Source organism: Anguilla anguilla, chromosome 10, assembly GCF_013347855.1.
Source record: "Anguilla anguilla isolate fAngAng1 chromosome 10, fAngAng1.pri, whole genome shotgun sequence".
Lineage (NCBI taxonomy): Eukaryota > Metazoa > Chordata > Actinopteri > Anguilliformes > Anguillidae > Anguilla > Anguilla anguilla.
This window is the reverse complement of record NC_049210.1, coordinates 34,627,967-34,650,833: the sequence shown is the minus strand read 5'-3', so window position 1 is coordinate 34,650,833 and position 22,867 is coordinate 34,627,967. Positions and strand designations below refer to the sequence as shown.

General features: G+C 48.0%; 1 protein-coding gene across 4 annotated transcripts in view; it reads right to left on the bottom strand.

Annotated features, from left to right (window-relative positions):
* Window positions 1–22,867, bottom strand: part of adgrv1 (adhesion G protein-coupled receptor V1) — a 156,902-nt gene that overhangs the window by 41,718 nt on the left and 92,317 nt on the right. For all 4 annotated transcript variants that reach the window (XM_035379888.1, XM_035379889.1, XM_035379890.1 and 1 more), the window contains 4 exons: window positions 21,644–21,890; window positions 20,894–21,033; window positions 19,165–19,325; window positions 18,602–18,702 (listed from right to left, as the gene is read on the bottom strand). In XM_035379888.1, coding sequence (XP_035235779.1) covers window positions 18,602–18,702; window positions 19,165–19,325; window positions 20,894–21,033; window positions 21,644–21,890 — 649 coding nt within the window. The remainder of the gene's footprint in view (window positions 1–18,601; window positions 18,703–19,164; window positions 19,326–20,893; window positions 21,034–21,643; window positions 21,891–22,867) is intronic.

Sequence of the window (22,867 nt, the reverse complement as noted above, 5' to 3'; positions counted from 1 at the left end):
GAACTATTTTTTCTGAAGGACAATCAAGGGCAAATAAAGAACAGGAACTTCTCAGATGTAAACATATACAAATACAAATGATACAGCTGAGAATGTTTTCAATGTATGTCTACTTTTTAAAACACATACATTGTTATTAGTAACAGAGAGGAGAGAAGTATGACAAAAGATAGAATAATGCTTGAACAGAGTTAACTCTCCGAACTCTTCATTGTGACAGTGTTTGTTTTGATCTCAGGTCAGTCTGAAAGTCTTTCCCATATTTCTTTAGACATCAGCCAATCAGATATTAGTATTTTCAACTGGAAGAGCAAGTCCTGGCACCCTCTTCAAAACCACAGACGTTCCCAGAGCCGGTCTATTGATCACATGTGTGACAGGCAACCTGGATTCCTGGGTTTCAGCTGAGCAAGGCTCTGCGCGTGTCCGTTCCAATCACTTCAAAAAAAATCCAAAGCACTTGCATAGCAGCAAAGCTGAAGAAAGGCATGGAGAGGATAGCAGCGTTCAGCTAACCTGCCTACTTGCGAAGCGCTGTCAGGTCAGGATAATTAAGAACCGCGGTGAGATCTTTGTTTCCCACGCCAACCCTCTGGCCCTGTTGTTTTCCAGTTTACAAATGGCCCTTAGGAGTTGTGTGAGTATGTGCGCGTATAAATACAAAGCAACGGAGCTCTAAAACAGCTGGCAGATAGGCCAGTGGGCCGGCCCTTCAACAGTCGGTTAGGTGTGGGGCCGACGTTGTCTCATTAATGCGTGGTTGTGACTACGGGGAGGCATCCAGACGCCCCTGTCCATCTGCCCTCTACCCCCATCCCGAGGCACTGTCATAAGGTGAGTCTTTGTTCACCCTTCAACCCCCCGGGGGCAGCCACTTCATTCGCTTCTCAGAACACCCAGATCGACCAATCAGAGCGAGGACATTCTGACCAATGAGAGCCCTGTCTCCGTGCTCAAGTGAAACTTTTAAGGCAGAACAGTGTTTCAACAAGCAAACTAGGTATGTAAATCACTTTTACAGAATTTTAACATTTAATTTTAAGTAAACAGTAAACCTCACACTAGATACCGGAATTAGTGAACAACAGTTGGACTACTGTGAGGCTCACAAAACCATACAGTGACTGTCTAGTCCCAAGTAAAACTAAGATCAGGTGCTGTCTTGATAATAACTACCTCCATTCTAATTAGGTTTCACAGCAAACAGTGAGATAATGAACAAAATGACAAAATGACAACTCTGATATTTAGAGCAAACAGACTCCCCAGTGAGCACTGTTATTCCGAGAGGAAAAACAACTCAGCACCTGTGAGAGGGAAGAAATTGGTTTCTTCCTTCCACCCCCCTCAAAAAAGACCAAAAAATAGAAATGACACAAATTCAGTGCAGCATGAAGCACTGCACAACAACATTGTGTGCTAGGTAAACACATCACTTTCTTTAGAAGGAGGCCTCTGTTTTCCAGAATATTTGAGGGTGCCTCTGAGCTTGCCCCCCTCTGCACAGTAATGTATTCTTAAATAAAAAATAAAAAAAAGCTCTAAAACCTAATTTAACACCTTGCTAGGAGCAGCCTGTCCTGTTTAGACGGAAGAAATAGAGGATAAAAATAAGTTCCTGGACTCTGTCTGGATTCTTGGCCCCACATCCTAGCAACGCAGAGACTAAACCCCCCCCCCCCCCCCCCCCCGGTCCCCATTAATGCAGACACGCGCACTGCAGGCGATGTGTGGGGAAAGGAAACGCACAGTATGGGACGGGCGTGGCACGGAGCCAATCTCTTTTTAACTTGCCTGGAACACTGAAGTGGGCGTATTCTGAGCACGGCGGATGGCAGCGGGTTGGCTCGGCAGGTTTTACCATCAGAGGTAAGGCGGAGGGGGTTAAAGGAGTCAGGTGCTGCTATAAACACCCTCCTCCTTCCCCCACTCCCCCCGAAGCTTCACTTATTACCAGTGATGTGTCTGTGCACCCCCCCTTCCCCCGACATTGTCATGCCCCACCAACTTGCTCTAACCTCCGCCCCCCCTCCCCTCCCCTACCAGTGCAGGTATACTTTAGGAGGATTGGCAAGAACAGGATGTCAAATGCCTGCCAGGATGTTTTTTTAAATTAAAGCAACTGACTTACAAGAAGTCATAAATGTTCAGCAGAGATAAACACTGCGATAAACTCTACAGCTCATGGCACACACCAGTAAACAGGCTTTATTATTTTCTTAATCATTTACAAACTGCAAATGAAACTGGAAATGGAATCCTGCAGCACAAAGGTCACATAAACAAAACAAACCCGAATACGAGCTGTAGGATGACAGTAAACTATCATGGTGCAGATATTCATACCTGGAAAAAACTTCAGGAGCAATGGTTTCTCTTTCCTTGAAATCATTGGGTTGACTGTTATAGCTTCATAGTAGTGATCAAGGCCTGATAAAGGTCCCTCACCAAGGCTGCCAAAGTGTTGCAAGAATTTAAAGGAAAATATTAAGTTTTTTTATATAGTAGAGCTCAAACAAATTTGCGCCAACCTTGAATGATTAAGAGACTGGATGCAACAAACAAAAGCAAACACAGTGGGTCTCCAGAGCCAAGTTTGGGAACCGCTGTGAGAAGAGGAGAGGGATTGAACCTTCAGCAAATTAACTGCCAAGTTGTCCATGTACTGTACTTCAGCTTACAGGAAATGATACAAGGTACAGGAACATTTTGAAAAGCAATGTATTCTGGAAGTTATAGTCACAGCAACGCTCAAGCAAGTTTATGTCACACTTACTGCAAATTATTCTTCCCTCTTACAGTCTCTAATGATGCAGTTTTGAATTTAAATATTTTAATAACTGCATCTGCAGATTCTACAAGTTTTTTTAAGGGTGTGCACAACTTTGAAAGTACACACAAGACATGTCTAACGGACATGCCCACCAGATAATGGCGCAATGTTAGCGTCAACGCCTCTTTGGCTATCTTGAGGCTTCTGCTGCGATCCTGATTTACAGGAAAGACATTAAACTTGCTTGTCTGGCCGTGCCTCTGTGGACTGCTGCATGTGTTTATCATCAGGATCCAAGGTCAGGGCGTTTGGTTCAAGGCTTTTCATTGGGCGAGCCATCAAGGGGCTGCCCAATCAGCGTCGTCCCTTTGTCCCGATCGCGCTTGGTTACATTGTTGAGTTGTTATTCTGGCCCGGTGCAGAACAATGCCCAAGGAACCCTGATTTCATGCTTGTAATCTGTTTTTGAAGCCACTGTAAAAGCTTTTGTTGCGATACTGATTAAAAAACTGTAAAGCAAATATATACTGCTCTTATCAGAGCCACAAGCAATATGCGTTTCCTTGAAGAAATCTTAAAGAATAAACATCTCCCTCTAATGTAAGACCCGAGTATTTCTAAGGGAAAATAAATACATGGAGAGCATGTTTAAAAAGCATAACAGTACAATTATTTTCTACATTTTTCATAGCCTTTTACAAAATGACTGATGTAACTGGGAAATATAACTGCAGGCCTCAACCAATAACAAGCACATCAGCTTATTTCAAACAGATTGTATGGCAGTGACATTCGGAGACTCTAAGAGTCACGCTCATCCAGAGTGACTTTGTTTTACAAATCATCCGTTTATACAGCTATATGCGAACAGAAGAGATTTACCTTAAATACTGTTCCTCAAGGGTATAGTGGCAGTACCCCAGGAGAGGCAGACCCCTAACCACTATACAACACTATGGCATTATTTCCTCAAGTTAAAAATGACACCACTCTTAAGGTAACATAAAGGCACATATGTTTTAGTTTAGTGATTCGAAGGCTTAGTTGGCAAATAGAGCTTACTGATATATTTTTGCCCTTCTGCGCAATAAGAACGATATAATTGATGATACTGACAGAAGGGAGCGTATAATTGTTCCAATAATAGAACAGGCAAGGATTACATCAGTGGGAGTGGACGTGTCTGCCAGACATTCTGCAGCTCTGTTCTGAATAAAGGAGCCAGACTGCCATCAGAAATACTTATCCACCCGCCCCCCCCGCCACCCCTCTCCCCGCCTTCCTCTGCTAACAGCTACCGGTCTGAACTAGATAGTTCCAGCCTCAGCAGCATCGCAGTCCTCTCCGCAGCTGTTTTTCCTGTTCGGAACGAGCCGGGGCGAGTCGAGAAGCGCGCTCCTTCCCTCGCAATCGCTCCCGCCGGGGTGCTTGGTCTCCGGCCCGTCCCCGCGCTAAATCAACCAGCCCGACAGGGAACCAACCAAAAAAAAAAAGAGAAAAAGAAACAAGAAACCTACAAAAATGAATCGGGGAAAAAGATAGAGAACGGTAAAAAAAAACGTCGACTCAGGAGAGACAAAAGTGAAAATGACCGATGAAAAGGTTTCTCGGTGACAAGCGGCGATCGGCGAGCCCGGCGAGGGCCCGCTCGGTGAGGCCCTGGTCCGAGGCGATCGCTAACGTCGGCTGACTTTCGTGGGCCTCCCGCTTTCGTGGGCTTTTCCCCTTTTATTTTTGCTGGGGCTGGCTGCTGGGGGGGGGAGTCTGTCTGAAAAGCAGCGCTACGGCTAGGCCCCTGGTCTGACCCGCTCCCTGCCTGCGTCCGCCACCCTGTGCGGCCCATGGCGGAGGACGGCGGCCCCAGGTCAGCGGCATGGCTCCCGTAGCCGCCGGCGCACCGCAACGTTAGGTGGAGTCACGCGATGGGGCGCGATAACGCAAACAGGCTAGTCCGCATCTTAATCACTGTTCACATTTCCCTAATCAAATGGCTGGTCTGAAGAGTGCGGTCTGATTAAGACGCTACACTGCTAATTAGCGGTGGTGTAGGCTAATGCGTGCAGGAAATGAGGCTAATGATGACATAAACGCCGTATAGACAGTACAGTACACTTATCAGAGGCTAAAATCACTTTCCTGTTTTCTCCTGTCTGTTTCTCCAGTTATCAACCCACCAACATTTTAATACCCAGCCAGCCACTGCAGTGACCAGCTGGCGAGGGGAGGGGGGTGCGATTAAAAAAAAAAAGGGTTGGAATTATTTTTAATAACAAGCTGCTGACAGGTCAGCGCACTGCAGCGTGGTTCCTGGTAGCGACACCCCCCCCCACCCCCCACGTCTTCCCAGAGGTCCCCCCCCCGTCGCCAAACAAACACCCGGCGATCGCGTTTCGCTCTCGAACGGCAGCCGCATTCCGCTGCCTGTGGTGACATCATCGTGCTTAGCTGCAGGTCCGGCGGCTCGTAGGCCCGGTGGCGTGCGAGCACCAGGCACTTGCATTGTCTGGGGAGAGCGAAGTCAGGCCTCCGTGTGCGTGCGTGTTCGTTTTTATACCTGCATGGGTCTCTTACGCAACGCACCTGAGCGTATTCGTCCCTCAGCAGCGGATTAATGAGTCCTCATTACCTGGCTGTACAGAGACCACAGCTACACGCTGCTCTTATTTAAAACCCCTCGAAGAGGAGGGTTTTTGGAATATTTTTTTCAGAATTCTAAGTCAGCGTTCTAGAAATCCATTGTGTGTGTGCATGTGTGAGTGTGCGTGTGTGAGTGTGTATGTGTGTGTTCATGTGTGTGAGTGTGTACGTGTACATGTGTGTGCGTATATGCGTGTGTGTTTGTGTGACTGTTTGTGTGTGTGTGTGTGTGGGTATGCGGGTGTACGTGTGTATGTGTATGTGTGTGTATGTGTACGTGTGAGTGTGTGTGTGCCCTGCTCAGGGGGAGGTTTCGGCTCTTGCTGAAGGAGAGGCGTGCAGGCTGGTCCGGGCTTACTGAAAGGCCCGTGGGAGGTGTGATATGCAGGCCCGGTTGAGCCCTCTTCCTGAGAGAAAGCGCACAGTCTGTCGCGCTTTAGGCTTTCCCCTAGCCGCCCACATCTCTTCTACTGTACACAGCGCTAGCATTTACAACGCCCATGGTTGCCATGCACGCAAGGGAAACAAAATAACTGCACAAATCTGAGTGCACCTTAACCCGTATGTAAATATATAAGACAGACGCATTTACGTATGCTCACACAACGGTTTTCAATAAACTCATGCACACGATCCGTTCATAAGACAAAAGAAGTCGGCGTTGTACTAAACATCATAAAAGTACAAGTGACAAAATGACATCGTCAATTTGCACGTTCTCAAAACATAATGGATGAAGCCAAACCACCCACACGATCAGCAACAGTTACTTTTTCCTGCTTTGCAGAAGCTCGCCGAAAGTCTTGCTACCCACTTGCGTAAGGAGGCAAGCTTTTGATGCTGCTCAAGCTAAATACCACGCTAAGGACTGCGACATGTCAACCTGGGTTTCAGCCCTGAATAAAAATTTGGGTCTGAGCACAAGCCCAGCGCCCAGCCCCCAGTCCCCTAAGCAGCCCCCCCAGCATACTGTTTCCTAAGGACTCATCCATGCCCGTATGTATTCATGCAAACTGCTTTTGTCTATGCTTCAGGACCCTGTGGGTTTCTCTACCCGACAGCACATGTTTACTGGCCCAGCGTGATTTTTCCACTGTTTGACAAATATTGGGGGCAGCACCCCATTACACATCCCTCCTCAGTGCCAGCAGCTCTCTCTCCACCCTCCACCACCCTCCACCCCCCCCATTCACAGAGGCGCTGCAAATACGGAGAGGTTTAATTACCGCTAATTTCTCTGTGTCACGTCTAGCTGCCGCTCTGGGCCCAGGTGGCGAGGAGGGCTGCGGCGATGATGTCACACGATGAGGTCATAGGTGCCAAGAACGGCAGCACGTTGGCGACAAACAGAGAAGAGGAGGATGGTAAACAACGGCTTGACTCTGACATAATGAGTTGTGGTTTCCAGCTGCAAGATGCTGACATTGATGGACTAATTGAAGTGCTATGTATTTGTTCCTTTCAACATAATTTCCGCAAATATCAATTTGTTGGGAGAATTGTTGAGAGTGGCATTTAAAAAAAAAAAGACAAACATTAGCCTTACTTTGTTCATGAAACAGCACACTGCACTTTATGACTGGACTCAAAACAGACCTGAATAGCTCTTCATTTATGAACTATAATTAATATAGAATAAAATGTTTTGAGAATGATTTTGGCAGGCCGTATTCCATCTCAACCAATTTGACATTCAGGCTCTTTCCTGAATTGTGGCAAAACCGGATTGGCTCGACTCAGACGAGCCCAGCTCCTGAATAGACTGATTATGTCATGCGCTTACATCACACCGTTTTTGGCTGAACTCCTACTGGGTCTTCCCACGAAATTGCATAACGTTACAATTTGATTTAAGGGCTTTTTTTTGGGGGCACAAAATAGCCTCCCGATTCGACGTAATTGACAAACTCGAGTTCTGAACGTCTCTCTGATGGAGCAAGGAGCCGATAGAGAGGGCTCTAAGGGGACTGCGATCACTGAGGCTCAACGGAACATCGATGAGAAAATCGATATCGGAGCCGACTGCGTCTGGTTCAAATGTCAACCCTTTCCTGCAAGCCTCGGCCGAGCTCCGTCAGCCAAAGACGGCGTACTGCGCTCTCCCACACGTGGCCGTCTCCACCTGAACGGTTCAAAACGCTCTCTCCGCTACGCGCCCCTCGCGCATCGCATTTTAGAATCTCCCGGCAAAACGGGCCCGCCTCTTTTTAACGGCCGCTCCGTCGTCCCTAAACCGCCGAAACGCGGCCCGGGGTCCTTTAATCTTTCCCGGGAGGGTCACTGGAAACGGGAAAATCAAACGGCCCAATGGGCCCGTTCCGCGGGACAAATGAATAGCGAAACCCGGCCGGCTGATCGCGCTTGTTTGACGTTGGGGAAGAAACGGCGCTAACGCCGAGCGATTTCTGAACGGCTCGGAAAAAGACAAGGTGTGCGAAATCCCACTGAGGACCAAGACCGCAAGGAAGGGATCACGGGAGAGTACCGATCAGCGGCTTGCGAGCTTTCATCAGGATTGCATTTTTCATTCGCGGGGAGGCCGTGGGCGAAGACTGACCCCAACTGGCCAGGCTGTGCCACCGACCCAAAACTACTGTAAAAGTGGATTCACTCTCAGCTGTTCACAGACATTGAGTTAACCTGCACATCAGCGAATACACTCGAATCACTGGCTCGCACAGCCTGTTATATCATTTGTGTAGTTTTGTATACTATAAATACACAAATAATTTCCTTTGTATCTTGTGCATACGTGTGGCCACTCTCATGTTTAAATTGTTACATGTAATTCCTTATATGAATACCAGTATGTGTACCCCGCTATGTAAAAATTGTGTTAAAGCTTGTGTAAAAATAACTTGCATATTAAAACAGAAAACAAACTGGGTGTATATAACTCAACAGCGCACACGCCTGCCTGCGTGTGTCCGTAAACACGGAGGGCTCTGCCCTTTAGTCTGTTGTCATGGTAACCCCGTGAGGCCTTGAGACTGGCAACGTTTTGGCAGGATTCATCCCTGGGGGGTCCAAAAGCCCCAGGAGCAAAACAATGTTGGTGGATGGCACAGCAGCGAATCAACCCTTACTCGATCCTGTGCCAAAATAAAAAATCTTGAACGACACCCGCACACCTTGTGATCCCACCCCGCTTTTACGCTTCGCAACCCAGTTTGTGGAAATTTCAAGGTTGGGTTTTCTACTGTCTGTTTTGGTCAGCCCTGTGGGCTTAGAACTGTAACCAAAAGGATGGGTGACGTCCACAATGTTGGCTGATCACCCTTAACCCTTTGAAGAGTAGGTTTTTTGGAATGTTTTTTCAAAATTCAAAGTCAGTGTTCTAGAACGTTGCTTTCAATTACCAGAAGTGATAGTTACATCAGCGTTAGAACGTCCAGTTAAGAACATATTTATGATCTCACATCTTAAAGGGTTAATTTTCTGCAAAGACATTTCTGTGCCCTATTAGTTAGTGATATTTTTGTTCTCTGCATGACTAATTCTGACCATGCAGCCAAAATACCTGAAATGAAATGAAATTTTTAGATCTTGTTTTCTTTTCGTTTGCTTAATACTTAAAATGCTAACATAAAGAGTATGCTTTAATAAGGTTGTTTGTTAAGCACAGAGCTTTTGCCGTGATCGCGGGATGATTGTGGCATGTGGGAGAAGGTATCATCATCGATTTCTGGTTTCACGAAAGTTAAACAGAACCCGCATGCCAGGAGATCCTGATAAAAATATTCGGATGAACTGGCACTGACGCTTGCCCCGGTTCCAAAATAAACTATGCAGTCCACGGTCCGGGTGCTTGGCAGGGTCGAGAGGTTTTGGCAGGGCGACAGCAGTGCCACGCTGGAGGGCAGGACAACAATCGGGGTCGACTGGGGTTCAATGCTGTACCGCTGCCTCCCGTCCATTTTACCCAGAGAGACTGAACCGACATCGCTCTGTGGCCTGGGTGCACCCAGGACAGCTCACAGGGGCCTTCACTAGGCTATAAGGCTATAAGGGAAGGCTTCAGAGTCAGATTCCGCACAACACACTTATTTGATGCTAACCTTGTTGCCGTGGTTTACCCATGAGGAGAATATAGAGCATATGTCAGCTAACAATGTCAGGGTGCTGAGCCCTCTGTGAGCATTTTAGCCACTTGTGCCACAGGTATAATGTGTGGGATTATGGGAAAAAATGCATGAAAACAATATTTCCATATTGGTCCATGGGGGGTTTATGTTGTTTTCATTCTCTTTGGAAAAAGTCCATTGTGAAGTGCTATTTGACATTCTGTTTGTAAATGGTGCTAGAAAAAAAAAATAATAATTACATGAAATTATTTCTAGAATAGAATGATTTCATATTTGTCTGTTTTTTGGGGCCTGATAGCATTTTAGGAGGCTGCGTGTTTAAAAAATGCATTTCATGCTGAGATGTAGAAAGGAGGAACAGAACTGAGGATTGCACAATTGAACAAAACAGCCATTCATCAACAGCGCACAGAAGCAGACAAGAGCCTTTGTCTCTGAAACTCAAAAACGATCATGCCGCAGTTGTAAACAAAGATGGCCACCGGAGCCACAGCTGCCTCAAGACCGGTCCCGCTCTTGGCGGGAACTGACAATGCTGGTGCGTGGTCCATGGGTAAATAATGATGTCAAAGTCTGACTCCATTGCTGCCGCTGTTTGCCAATCCTTTTTTTGGAAACCGAGGAAAAGTTCAAGGCTGACAAGTTCCCAACCTGGGTCAGTTTTGAGTTGGCACCTATTGGTCGGCTAAACATTGAGCCGATCTAAAAATAGGCCGCTGGTGACACGGCCTTGTTTGGGATCAAATAAAGCAAAGTTTAACCCTCAGGTGAGCAGACGAGCACACAAACTTGTGAGGGCCTGAGCACACGTTGTTATCCGAAACCAAAGGGCGCGAAAAGCTGACCTTCAGACCAATTTATGGTGTAACATCATCTGACCTGAGGGAAATGCATCCACGCTGGAGACTGCGGCAGCTTACTGAATAATGGCCTGTTTGTGGATCAGCGTTTGACAGAGCTTCAGCGTTTTGTTCCAAATCACCTGGATTTGCTAACTAGCACAATTATTCACCCTGGAGGTAGAACTAATCAGTGAAATCAGCTGGCTGAGTTGATGGGTGGAAGAATGGCACGGCAAAACTTTTACTTTCCGACCTCTGGGACTTTTCACCTCTGGCATGCGAGAGACCGGATTTGGGAGAAAAATGGAGGAAGCCGTGTCGGACATTACAGAGAGTATTTGGGTTGTGTTTATGAGAGGGCCTGCTGAATATCTCTGTCTGCACCTATCTTCTTCAATCTCTCTGTCTCTTTCTCTCTTGGTCCATCCTCCCATTTTAACAGAGTTTACATTTCTTCATTTCCTTTTACATCTGTCGCTCCATCTATATTTCTGTTTTGTCTTTCTTTCCATCGGTCTCTTTATGTCTGTTCTCTTTATATTGGTCTATCTCTGTATCTCAGCTCTCTATGACAGCTCTCTTTCTGTCCCTTTCAAATACAAAAGAGCTTTATTTGCACAACAAGATAATTTGTAGGCAAGTCATACGTAGAATAAAATACATAGTTTACAGGATCAGCCCCCAAGCACAAAAATGCAGTCACCCTCTCTCTCTCTCTTTCCCTATGTTGTGATAACGTGCACTTGTGCCGTTTTTGTAGGCCCGTGAGCGAGCATGAAGGAGGCTTGACCTCCACCCTCACCCCACATGCCTTCTGACCACTAAGAAGAGAGCATCTTACAACTCCCTACCCTCAAGTCACACCCCCGACACGCCCCTGCCCGCCACCCTTGCCAAAAAGGGAAGGAACTGCTTCAACCACAATTCACACACACGCAAGCGGACACGCACAGGCACATATACACACACAGACACTCACACCCATGCAAGTATACTTCCTCCTGCACACATTTGTGCACACACATGGAAACACACACACACACCCACACACACAAGCACACATACACACAGACACACTCACACACATGCAAGTATACTTCCTCCTGCACACATTTGTGCACACACATGGAAACACACACACACACCCACACATACACACAGACACACTCACACACATGCAAGTATACACCCTCCAGCATGCATGTACGCACACACACGGAAACACACAATCACAATGGTACTGTGAACTTGGAATAAAATAAATCATGCTCTCCAATCACCAGCTCACGAAGAACCAGCTTGACAGATTTCTTCTCTAAATATCCATTTTCTGCAGCTGAATTTGATATTCGCCTTCACGGCAGTCAGAAGAGGTTCTGCCGGACATCTATCGGTGTCGAGGCTCGTGTAACACGGCAGTAACACGCCAAGCCGGCATCACGCGCGTTTTCGAGACAGCCGCGGTCGGTGTTTGCGGCAAACCGGACACGCGGGAGACGGCAGCCCCTCTCTCTCTAATCTTACGGCATTAAAAATTCAGGCCGGCTCCCCGCGCCGGACGTGGGAGACTAATTGAGCGGAGCGGGAAATAGAAACAAGGCCATTTTTCATTTTTCCCCCTCCGCGGCTCGCCGGAGAGCGACGGCGGGAAGGGCCGGGCGCTGAACCGCCAGACGGCGGGCCCCAGGCAGGCAGGGCCAGCGGCCCAGGGTCGCCAGGCCTCCGGGGCCCCTTTCTGAGGGGGCGAACGGCCGTCCCCCTCAGAGATGCGGAGGGATGGGTTTCACGGAGACTTCCTGTGAGGGAAGGTGAGCGGTGAAGGTGAGCGGCTGTGTGGCTGACACTGGATCCTCCTCAGGAGACCTGCCTGAGGAAACGCTGCACTGCATCTCTCTCTGTTCAAGGAAATACACACACACACACACACACACACACTCTCCCTCTCTCTCTCGCTCACACACACACACACACACACAAATACCCACACAAACACACACACTCTCCCTGTTCAGAGCAAATAAATACTCACATGCGCAGACTAATACACACACACACTCTCCCCGTTCAGAGCAAAGAAATACTCACATGCGCACACACACTCACACAGAAACACAAACATACGCACGCACACACTCTCACACGCACACACATGCACACACACACAAGCACACAAACACACACAGCAGCACATACACACACGCACACACACACAAGCACACAAACACACACAGCAGCACATGCACACACACGCACACACTCTCACACGCACACACATGCACACACACACAAGCACACAAACACACACAGCGTGTCTTGCCCCAGGGGACGGTGACCGAACCGTGTCGATGTGATTCTCTCCTGGGGTGGGCAGGGCCCGTCCCCCTAGTCAAATGAAACCCAGCGAGCTCCATGCATCCATCACCATCCTATGAAAGTAGCTTAATTTGTTACTGTCATTGATTCACAGAAGGACATTAATTATTTGCCACTCGTGATACTAAAATACACACACTCTGTTTACGAGACTCACACTTTTGTCTCAGTGAGGGCTGACCTCCGCGGTGAGGTGAAACCAGGCACCGCCAGCACACCATCACACAGCCCAGTAAAGCCGGGCCAGAAATAACACGACTTTTGGATTTGTTTGTTTGTATTAAATAAACCGGCTCCCCATTTCACCTCTGTAACAGATCGAAGCTCTCATTCATCCATGGCAAAAATACTGAGAGAGAGAGAGAGAGAGAAAGAAAAAAAATAGATAAATGTTTATTTTGTCCTCTTGGATGCTGAACTCTTCCCTCAGCTGTTTTCGACACGCTTGTGGGATGCGGGGGGTGACCAGCTGTCCCTGCGGGATGGACATAGGCCATGGCTCGCTCTCAGCGTTCTTACACGCTGCCCTGACCTCCGCAGTAACAGGCTCCCCAAACGGGGGGGCCTCTGACGTCAAGACCTCAGCCCCCTCGCTTCTTTGTCCCCGGCCCGAGCGTTAGCCTTCGCCGACAGCCAATCGGGATTCGCCGTGCGTTTGTGTTCCCAGAACAAAAACACGGACTGACGTCTGCCCCTTCTCGCCACAAAACTCTCTCACGACCCGCCGCCATTTTGTATTCGCCCAGTTAAGAGCTTACGCCCATTCTGGATGTACTCGAACCTGAATCTGAATCCAGCACAGGCTGGGCAAAGGGAACAAACATGGGTGCTAGGAAGGGGCAATATGGCCGGTAACTGGGGTTACTTTTCAACCCGTTTCATCCACAGAAACTACCTTCGAGTCACGGAGAGCCTCCTGAACGGGGGCAGGGAGGAGGTGGAGGGGTAGAGAAAATTTTGAAGTTTCTCAACGTTTCTCTCTTCCAGAGACATTCCCGCCCGCCACGGTTATTGCTCTGGATTATTCCGCACCGTCGAGCATACGGCACCGCCAGGATTTTGGCCGCCAAACTTTCTTTCTGGAAGGCCAAGGAAAGGCAAGTTGCGTGTGGTCTGGAGCTGATCTTGGACCAATGGTTCATAAGGACTAGGGGCATACCTAAAAAGGCACAGAAAAGGTTCATGCGTGTGTTTGCGTGTGTGTGTGTGCGCGCGTGTGTGTGTCTAGGAGCAAGTATTCATCATAGGCAAAATAGGGGGTTTCGTCACACTCCCTTATTTTACCAACAGCGTACTCTGAATCTGCATTATCAGAATCCAGTACACCCGGGTAGTAAAAACCAGAAGCTACGCCTGTCCCTAGACAAAGCAGAATTGGTCAGGAACCGACACGATACGCAAAGCTGATGACCCGCTTGTTTCAACACCATTTTAAAGCGTAATCCGTTCACAGGACCTCGCTGACGAAATTCGTCGCGTCTTGCGGACGGAGTAGGGGAAGATCACGTGACCCAAGGCGACGCGGTTCCCGCCCCGGAACGCGCGTCGGCATTCGCGCGTATAGCAAATTCGCGCAGGAATTCGGGAGGTGGAAAAAAAGGTCCCCTCGGCTAAGCCCGCCGCTCAGTCGCCTGATCGCAGTGGACTTAAGAGGCGGGAACAACAAAAGCCGCACAGATCCAACGGGGGACTTACAGACGAATAAGAGACGCAAACCCAACCGCCCTCCCCGAAAAGCGGGCGGGGAACCACGCCCCCGGTCCGGGGAGCCCAAAGCGAGCGGGGCCTGGGATTATGTAACCGCTACCTCCTCCGGGCCCTAGAGGTGGGGGTTTGGGGGGGGGGGGGGGGGGGGGGGGATTAGTTCTTTGCACAGTTTCAGATGGTGCCGAAACACAAATCCTATTAAGTTTGGACTGATAAGGTTGCATAAGGAGCCTGGTTGGACACAGCGCTCTATGGCCCAGCTAATTTTCTACAACTTAGATAAACAGGTCGCTCTTGCTGCTAAGATCACAGAAAAGGTCCATTATGTAAGACTAGATAGGCATCTACTACTGGGCATTGCAACGCTATCTCTGACAGAGAGGAGTACACTCATCACCTGTTTGGGTGTAAGGTAGTAAGAAAACTAATAAAAAATACCATCCTCACACTGGGTGTATGTGAATACTGTTATTTTTTTGTTGAACATTGTAAGGTTACCTACAGATGAATAACCATTACACCACAACATCCAATCTTTCTACAATATCAGTAGATACCAATAACAGTATTAATCAAAATCATCTGCATGAAAAAAACAAAAAACTTCTGCACTATTAAGGACGAATGTAGCCATACCGTACATACCCAAGTGAAAATGAGATAATATCAGCAACTAGTGTGCGTGAGTGAGCGTGTGTGTATGTGCATACAAGTGTATAAGTGGTTAGCTGCGACCCTGTGCGCATGTTTACATGTGAGTACAAGTGCCCTCGTCAGGCTGTGTGTGCGTGAGTGAGCGTGTGAGTGAGAGAGAGAGTGTGTGTGTGTATGTGTGAGAGAGAGAGTGTGTGTGTGTGAGAGTGTGCATGTGTATGTGCGTGTTTGTGTGTGCAGGTGTGTGTGCGTGCGTGTACGCATGTGCATGTGTGCGTGTGTGCGTGTGTGTACGTGAGCGCAGTACCGTACCCACGGACATCGCCGTCTGTGACCGAGGCACGACCCGCTCTCTCGAAAACCACTTACTGCCGCCGCCGCTCAATGCTCTGGGTAAATGTGCTTTATTGCTGCTTGTGTGAAGCACATTAATGCGGACGACACACAGGCTCGGGTAAGGCTGGCCCCCAGGGTAAATTTCCACTGCGCGCAATCTTCAGTTGTCGCGCTCCAGGAGCTGGCCTCATCGCCGCCGCCGTCCGCGCCGTCCGAGGGACAGCGAGGAGAAGGGGACGTGACGGGCTCCGAGGCCTCAGCTTTAAAAGCGGGGGTTCGATTCGGTCACGCCACTCCAGCGATTCCTTCTGCTGGCCTGACTCCCGCGCTTTTATTGCACAGATGGTGTTCCCGGATACGAGTCCAGGGGGTGTGGGGCGCCGTGGCGGTGCGGTGGTTAGCACCGCTGCCTCGCAAAAAGAAGGTTCCAGGCCAGCCGGATCCTGTCCGCACGGAGCTTGTATGTTCTCCCTGTGTGCTTGTGGGTGTACCCTGGGTACTCTGGTTTCCTCCCACACCGAAAGACATGCATGTCAGGTCAGGCATACTCCTGCCATGACCCTTGACCTAGGCACTGACCTCAGAACTGCAGCTGGCCCTTGGGCGTTGCACTGTGGCTGCCCACTGCTCCTATGTAGCTGGGATGGGTTACATGCTGAGGACAAATTACCCCATGAGGTTCAATAAAGTTTATTTTTATTGATAAACTTTATTGGACTGATGAAATTGAACTAATCCAAACTTTATTGGACTGATGCTCCTACTACAAACTGTAATTACACCAAGGCGACATCTGCCAAGGCCCAAAGGCAAGGTTCAAAATTCAGCTTAATAAACTCGGTGGAATTTATCATTGGCCATAATTATTACAATCCTACCCACATCGCCCTCTCTCATTTTCATGGGCACACAAGTGAGGCAGGTATTGACAAACAACCGCAGGGGTCCCCAACACAGGTCCTGGAGAGCCACAGTGTCTGCTGGTTTTGTGTCACTCTAGGCTTAATTGACCAATTAAAGAAGCAGTTCTCAGAAAACCAAAACCAGCTGAACCTGTGGCTTTGGAGACCCCCTGACCTACATTCTCTCTAGGGAATGAGGTGCCTGGGACCTTGAGGTGCTCTTCCTTCAGGCATCGAACCCTCACCCTCCAGTACATACAAATGAGACTATAAAGTATTCATACTTCATGGAAAATACATTTAAATAGCAGATTATGGTTGGACATTTGATTATTCTTTATTCGTTTGTGGTAAAGAAAATGAAAAACGCTAAAATAGACCTACATTTTGCCGCAGAAAGCAGAAAACATGTATTTGAAGTGTAGTGACAGAGTTTGTAGATTGTCCCTAAAGCGAAGATGAAATACAGAATTCCAGCCTAAACAGTCTCTGCTCAAGAAGTCGTTCCACTTCCACATTTTTATCAAAAACACTGAGTTTTCTCAAAGTCAAATCTGCACTTTACAGAGTCTAAACTACTAAAAACTACTCTTCAAAGGGTTAAGAGTGTTCAATGAAATCTCAAAACTGGCCCTATCTGGTTATAGGAAAGGTTCTCTCTTAAATCAAATGTCTTGATTAAGAGTGTGGTATTGAATCTCAAATGTAGGCCCTGCCTCCTCCTTGAGAAATGGCCCTTTCTCCTGGTGTCACAGCTGTAATGGCTAATGTCCTCCCTGGGTGAGACTAAACAGACAGAGAGGAAGCAAACCCCAGGCTAACGTCAAAGGGACAGCCATTAACCGGGAATAGCATAAGTAGGGCCGAACGGTATGGCGTAAGCAGAGGAATTTTCTCAGTATAAATCATCCCAAATTCCCTACACTGGGGCTATTTCCCAAACTGATATATGTATCTCGCCAAAAACTTTTTCAACATACAAAAATGCCAAGTCACCCCTGCATACAAAGCACTGTAAATGTCATAGGTCATTAATGAAAAATCTAGGCCTGCCATTAAAAGTATTGTTATCAAAATGAGGCCAAGTTACAACAAACAATATTGGCTTAGCTCAGACCAATTAAACAAGCAATGCTACCCAATGTTTCCCAAAATTATTCCATGTAATTTGGCCCTGTGTTTTTTCATCTTAACATCTGAAGAGACCAGGAACACAGAGGCCAAGTTTACCAAGCAAATGATTTCTGGTATTGCATGCATCGCTCTGATGAAATACTTGACAATGGAATCAAACTTTCTATGCATTCGGACAGAATCTGCGAGGCCACCACTTCAGGGGACGTCTCCCAGTGACCGGAGGGGTCACACTTCGACTGTAACCGTGGACAGACGAAAAAGAGAAGGAGCGGAATTTTCCATCCAAAATAGTGTTAGGCAGGACAATAAAAAGGACATCATGGAGCACCCCTATCTAAGTAGGGCCGATGTTTGCCTTGCCTTTCCTCCATGAGTAACACCAGTGGAAAATTCCCAGCTCCAGACAGAGACCCCATTAAAATACATGCAGCTCTCGGTCACACCAGCTCAGCGACCACATATCTCCTTCTCCACTGTAACTACGGCGCCCCCCCTCTGAAGATTGCTTTGTTGTCAGGGCCCAGAGGCACCTACCGTCGCTCTTCCCACATTTGTCGGTATCCGTCTGGCTATCTTTTGCGCGGTTCGCTGAAGACCCCTAAAAAATAGTAGCGGACACCTGCGGAGTCTGCCATGGCGACGGTGGTGAGGTGTTCCAAAAATACACTCTCGCAACCCCAGTTCAGTGTGAATTTAACTTTACCAACTAAGACAGTGAGTACACGGTTGTTTTCTTTTCTACCTGACAGCTAACTGATTGATTAGGGTCACTGAGTTGTCAGGTTATACTCTGCGATCAGTACTGGCGGTACTACTGTAATTAGCTGGATTCCACACTCCTGGTGTCACTGATTGGCCAGACTGCACTCACTCCTGGTGTCATTGATTGGCCAGTCTCTGCTTACTTGGTGTTCCAGGTCTGTAAACACCTGCACTAGGGCTTTGATTGTCAACAGTTGTGTACTTATCTTAGAGGTGAGAGCCATTGACAAAAATATTACCACTGAAGAATACACAGCTGTGTGCAGTCTGTTGTTGACAGTGTCAAGCTTCACCACCAAGAGATTTCTGCTGCCATGTTTGTACAGAGGAGTAGTACAGTAATAGACTTTCCAGTACAAGAAGATGAGAAATGTCTGAGTTGTGATGTCTTACCTGGGTCCCCAGACAGGCGATCATCATGTGAGCGAGGAGTTTGGCAGCGAACATGGGGAACCGGGAGCACAGCACATGGGACAGGATGGCCGCGGCAAACCCTGAGGAACCAGAGTGCATTCAAACACACACACACACACACAACCACAAAATAACATTATCAGCCTGCTATCCTGTATATTTAAAAAAGTACTAAGATACCAATTGTTTGATAAGGAGCTAAGTGGTTCTCTGTATATCAGAATGAGCATGCTTGGAACAACTAATGTAGTTTTATAACCCCTTACAAACTCACTAATTATTTCAAGCTCTAATTACACATACATGTTGAAAGACAGCCACATAACAAAGCTAGTCATTGTTTTGGGAATGGCCTTCTGAGCTTAAAACATGAATATTGGCATTCATAAGCAGATAGAAAGGAACCCTTAAGGTGAACATTAGCATTAAGGGGTAAATAGCATTTGTGGGTAGATACAGAGGAACCCTTAAGGGCTAACCCAAAAGGAAGCATCTGGGATAGCTGAAGGTTGCTATGTGGACAGAAGTTTAGAGGAACCCACCGAAGATGCAGATGAGGCTGGAGGCGTAGAAGGCCTCGTTGTAGGAGAAGAGGGCATCCGTTTCGGCGAAGGCTGTGTAGATGGACAGGTGGGAGCAGGCACACTCCACAAAGGCCTCAGTGTCATCCACGACCCGGCAGAACTGGCCATCCGACAACCATCTGCAGGAGACGAGACCCGTTTGTACCCAGAACTGCACCCTATACACTGCCTGCACCAGCTAGTTCAGAGGCCCATCCATACCCAGAACTGTCTTTTCACACAACCTTCACTAAGTACCGGCTGGCTATTCAGTACATGGTGTAAAAACGCTGTGCAAAAAGTTGTGTAAATTGCTCTGGATAAGAGCATTTGCTAAATGCCTGTAATGTAATGTAAATATACATGGTGTCATCCACTTAGATTACATAATGCACAGAAGTACAAGTCACTGGCTGATTTATACTGCCTTCACTAGCAGAGATCGTAGCTGTACAGTAGCACTTGGAGAGCACAAGTCATTCCTCTCGGGTTCATAAACAGCTATCTTTTAATTTAAAGGGCATGCCGAGCCAGGTGTTCTAATGGATGGATAGTACGGCTGAGGGTAAAAGCCATTTCTACCCAAAGTGAAATGACACTGAGCCACCATTAAGAGAGAGTTTTCAGCATTGTTTGTGTGGACAGGTGTGTGATGATTCAGGTGTAGACAGATGTGATGCTCTGGCTGTCAATGTTTTTTTCTTTTAGGTTGCCAAATGGGATATCCAGCTGAAACGACTTGTTCGAAATGTCCTCGATATCCCTGGATTAAATCCTGATTATGCAAGCACTGGCAATGGCTGACGTTATGCCCCCAGGGGGCAGTGTATATATTGGGTGCTGGGCATTCCCAGCCGTAATGCTCATTGGTGCCTCCTCTGGTCATAGGAGCACCTGCAATCCGCCTGTGCCATCCGTGTGCTCCTCCAGCACAGTAGCAGTACAGCTCAAATTTTAGCGGAAGCAAAGGCTGCCTGTCAACTGACAAGGAAACCTATGGGTTGATGAGAAGGGCCTACAGTGACGAATTACATTCCGAGTAAATATTATAAAAAAGTTCGACAAAGACATCAAAACCTCTCGGAAGCCTGAAGCAGCCTTGTATTTGTGTTCTCTTTGTCCTGAGAACAAAACGTGGCCGAATGCCGACTTTGTCGTGTCGGTTTTGACAGGGAACAAGTAATCATCTCATTCCATCAGTATCAGTGCTTTGTTATCAAACCACACATCTCAGAGGCGGTTGTGCCAAGGCTAAAACAGACTGTCCAGCCAAAAAGTTTGGAATGTTCTAGAAACCACATCTAGGGAGTTGAATTGTGCAGAAAACACACAGAGCCTAGTGTCCAGGAGGTGGGATTCGTAGGCTGCATTCGAGGCACGGACTGTGCACGGTTCACCACCTCCTTTGGCCGGTGCCTTCCATTTGGCACGGTCGTTCATGGTTTTGCAACTCTCCCTGAGGTTCGGGGGGTTCATTCATGACTCGAATGAGCAAATAAGTAAACAGGGTTTAGCGTGACCTCGTTCTCGCTCGCAGGAAGTGGGGCAAAGCCGGGTGAAACATTGGCAGGGCAAGGCCGCGTGGACGCGTGCCACGTTTGGCGCTCGTGTCAGAGAGCGGGCTCATTAGCGAATCGTTAGGCACGCACTCCGACGGACAGGGAGCGGGCGAGCGACGCGGTCAGGCGGCACGGTCGCGGTCCCCTACCTTTCCGCGGCCTCGTTCCAGAGGAGGCACTGGGACTGGCGCGGCCGGGCGCGGCGGTCCGGGGTGTGGATGCGGTAGACCACCTCGGCGTCGTTCGGGAGCGGGCGGGAGCCGCGGCCCTTGAGGCTGACTGAAAATATCTGCGAAACAGAGGAGAGACGGGATCCCTGATGAAGCGCTGGACTCTCAGCTCTGGGGGAAGAGCTTGAACTGAGTAACAGGTAGGCAACAGCGCCCCCTGCTGGACAAAAAAACAGGGACACTTTTCTGAGACTCGCGTCATTTGAGAGTTCAGACGGTGAGAATTCAATTCAGCGACTGTCCAAATAAATTTCCATCTGATATTTTTCCACCTTAACTCTTAGTACCTCAGAAATTGGCATTCACTGAAATTAATAGTCGCATTTTGTGTAGAATTCAACTGAACATTACCACAGGTCTAAATTTGTCATTCATTCATACCAAGTTTCACAGTAATAAGGCTCAAAGTTTCAAAGGCTCTCGCAGACAGTTCTTCACATTAGTCATCACTGAAAAACAAGGGTGGCCTACATAGTCCTGTTGAACCTCAGGGTATGCAGGTCATTCTTGTTAACCTACCTAGCCTGGATTCTTCCGCCTAAACAGGTTGCTGAATTTAAGGTGAAACACAAAACCGGTGCATCCTGGGGCTCTTCAGGACCAACGCGGCCTTCCCTCCGGATTTAACTAAAACGGGACCAGAGCGGGTCATGCGTTAAGGGCGCTTGCCTTGGTGTTAAGGGCGACAGGCTTGGCGTTGGTCAGGAACCAGTGCTCGGCGCTGTACTCGGTGAACTGCACCACGTGACAGGCGTCCGGGGGCGCGCGGGGCGGGGTCGACACCTCCAGGAGGCCCGGCGGGAGGCTGAAGGTGTCCGAGTTCTTCCCGGAGTAGGTGTAGCCGTTGATCTGCGCGGGGTACCAGCGGTGGGCCGCGATGCTGAGGTACGGGCAGCTGTCCAGGATGGTCCTGCCCCTGCAAAGCGGGTACAAACGTGCAGCGTTTCATATTAATGTAACACGGGACAGTTAACATGCCTGACCACACCCTTTATTCTCCAATTACCTTCAGAGAATCGATTATTTATTTTCTGTAATAACATAAAAAATTCTAATGATTCAGCCCATCCTCCTTACAGAGGCAAAATGGCCTGGCATCTAGAACTGTGATAGCATCTAGAACATTCCGCAACGTCTGTGATTGTACAAAATGGCCTTGTATACCATCGCCATGCATTAAAAACTCTGTGAGCAAGCCAAGGATCAGAATCTCTCAGCCTGGTCCCTTGATACTGTCAAAACTACTGAAGAGTTCATTCACTAAAAGAAAAAAAAAACAAACAAGTTCAAAGACCCCAGTGAATGCCCAACTTGTGCTTGAAGTTTTGAGGGCACAGTGCAAAATGAACCTGGAGTAAGTCAGACCAAACTTGCAACACCGACGCACAGTTCCAAAACTGATGTGCGGCGAAGCAGCGGATTTCACAGCACACCGCATAAGATCTGGGCTGCGTCTGAACGGCATTCCACGGTGTGTTCCCCTTGAAGGCCGGTTATCAGATTCTGTGGCTTTGCCAACCCTGGAGAGTCCTCAGTGCCATTATAATCCAAAGGCCCATTTACTGCTGAGGAGCGACTGCCGAACGTATAATTCGACAGCAAAAAACAGCCTGGCCTGTACTCAGGTTACATGGCAGTTAAGGAAATAATAAGAATTTGGAAACTGATAAAGGAAAACAGAGAAATGACTATATTTGTTCTATAAAATGCCCTCCCTGGCTGAACAACTGCTCTCCCCATTCAACCCAGACACATCCTATTAAGCCAAGTGTAAACGAGTCCATTATCTTCCTTTATCATATAAACCAGTCCATTATCATATTTAATATAAGATCTTTCTCTTTAATTGTGCTGAGGAGCTCAGAGTACAATGGAGGGAAATACTGTTGGTTA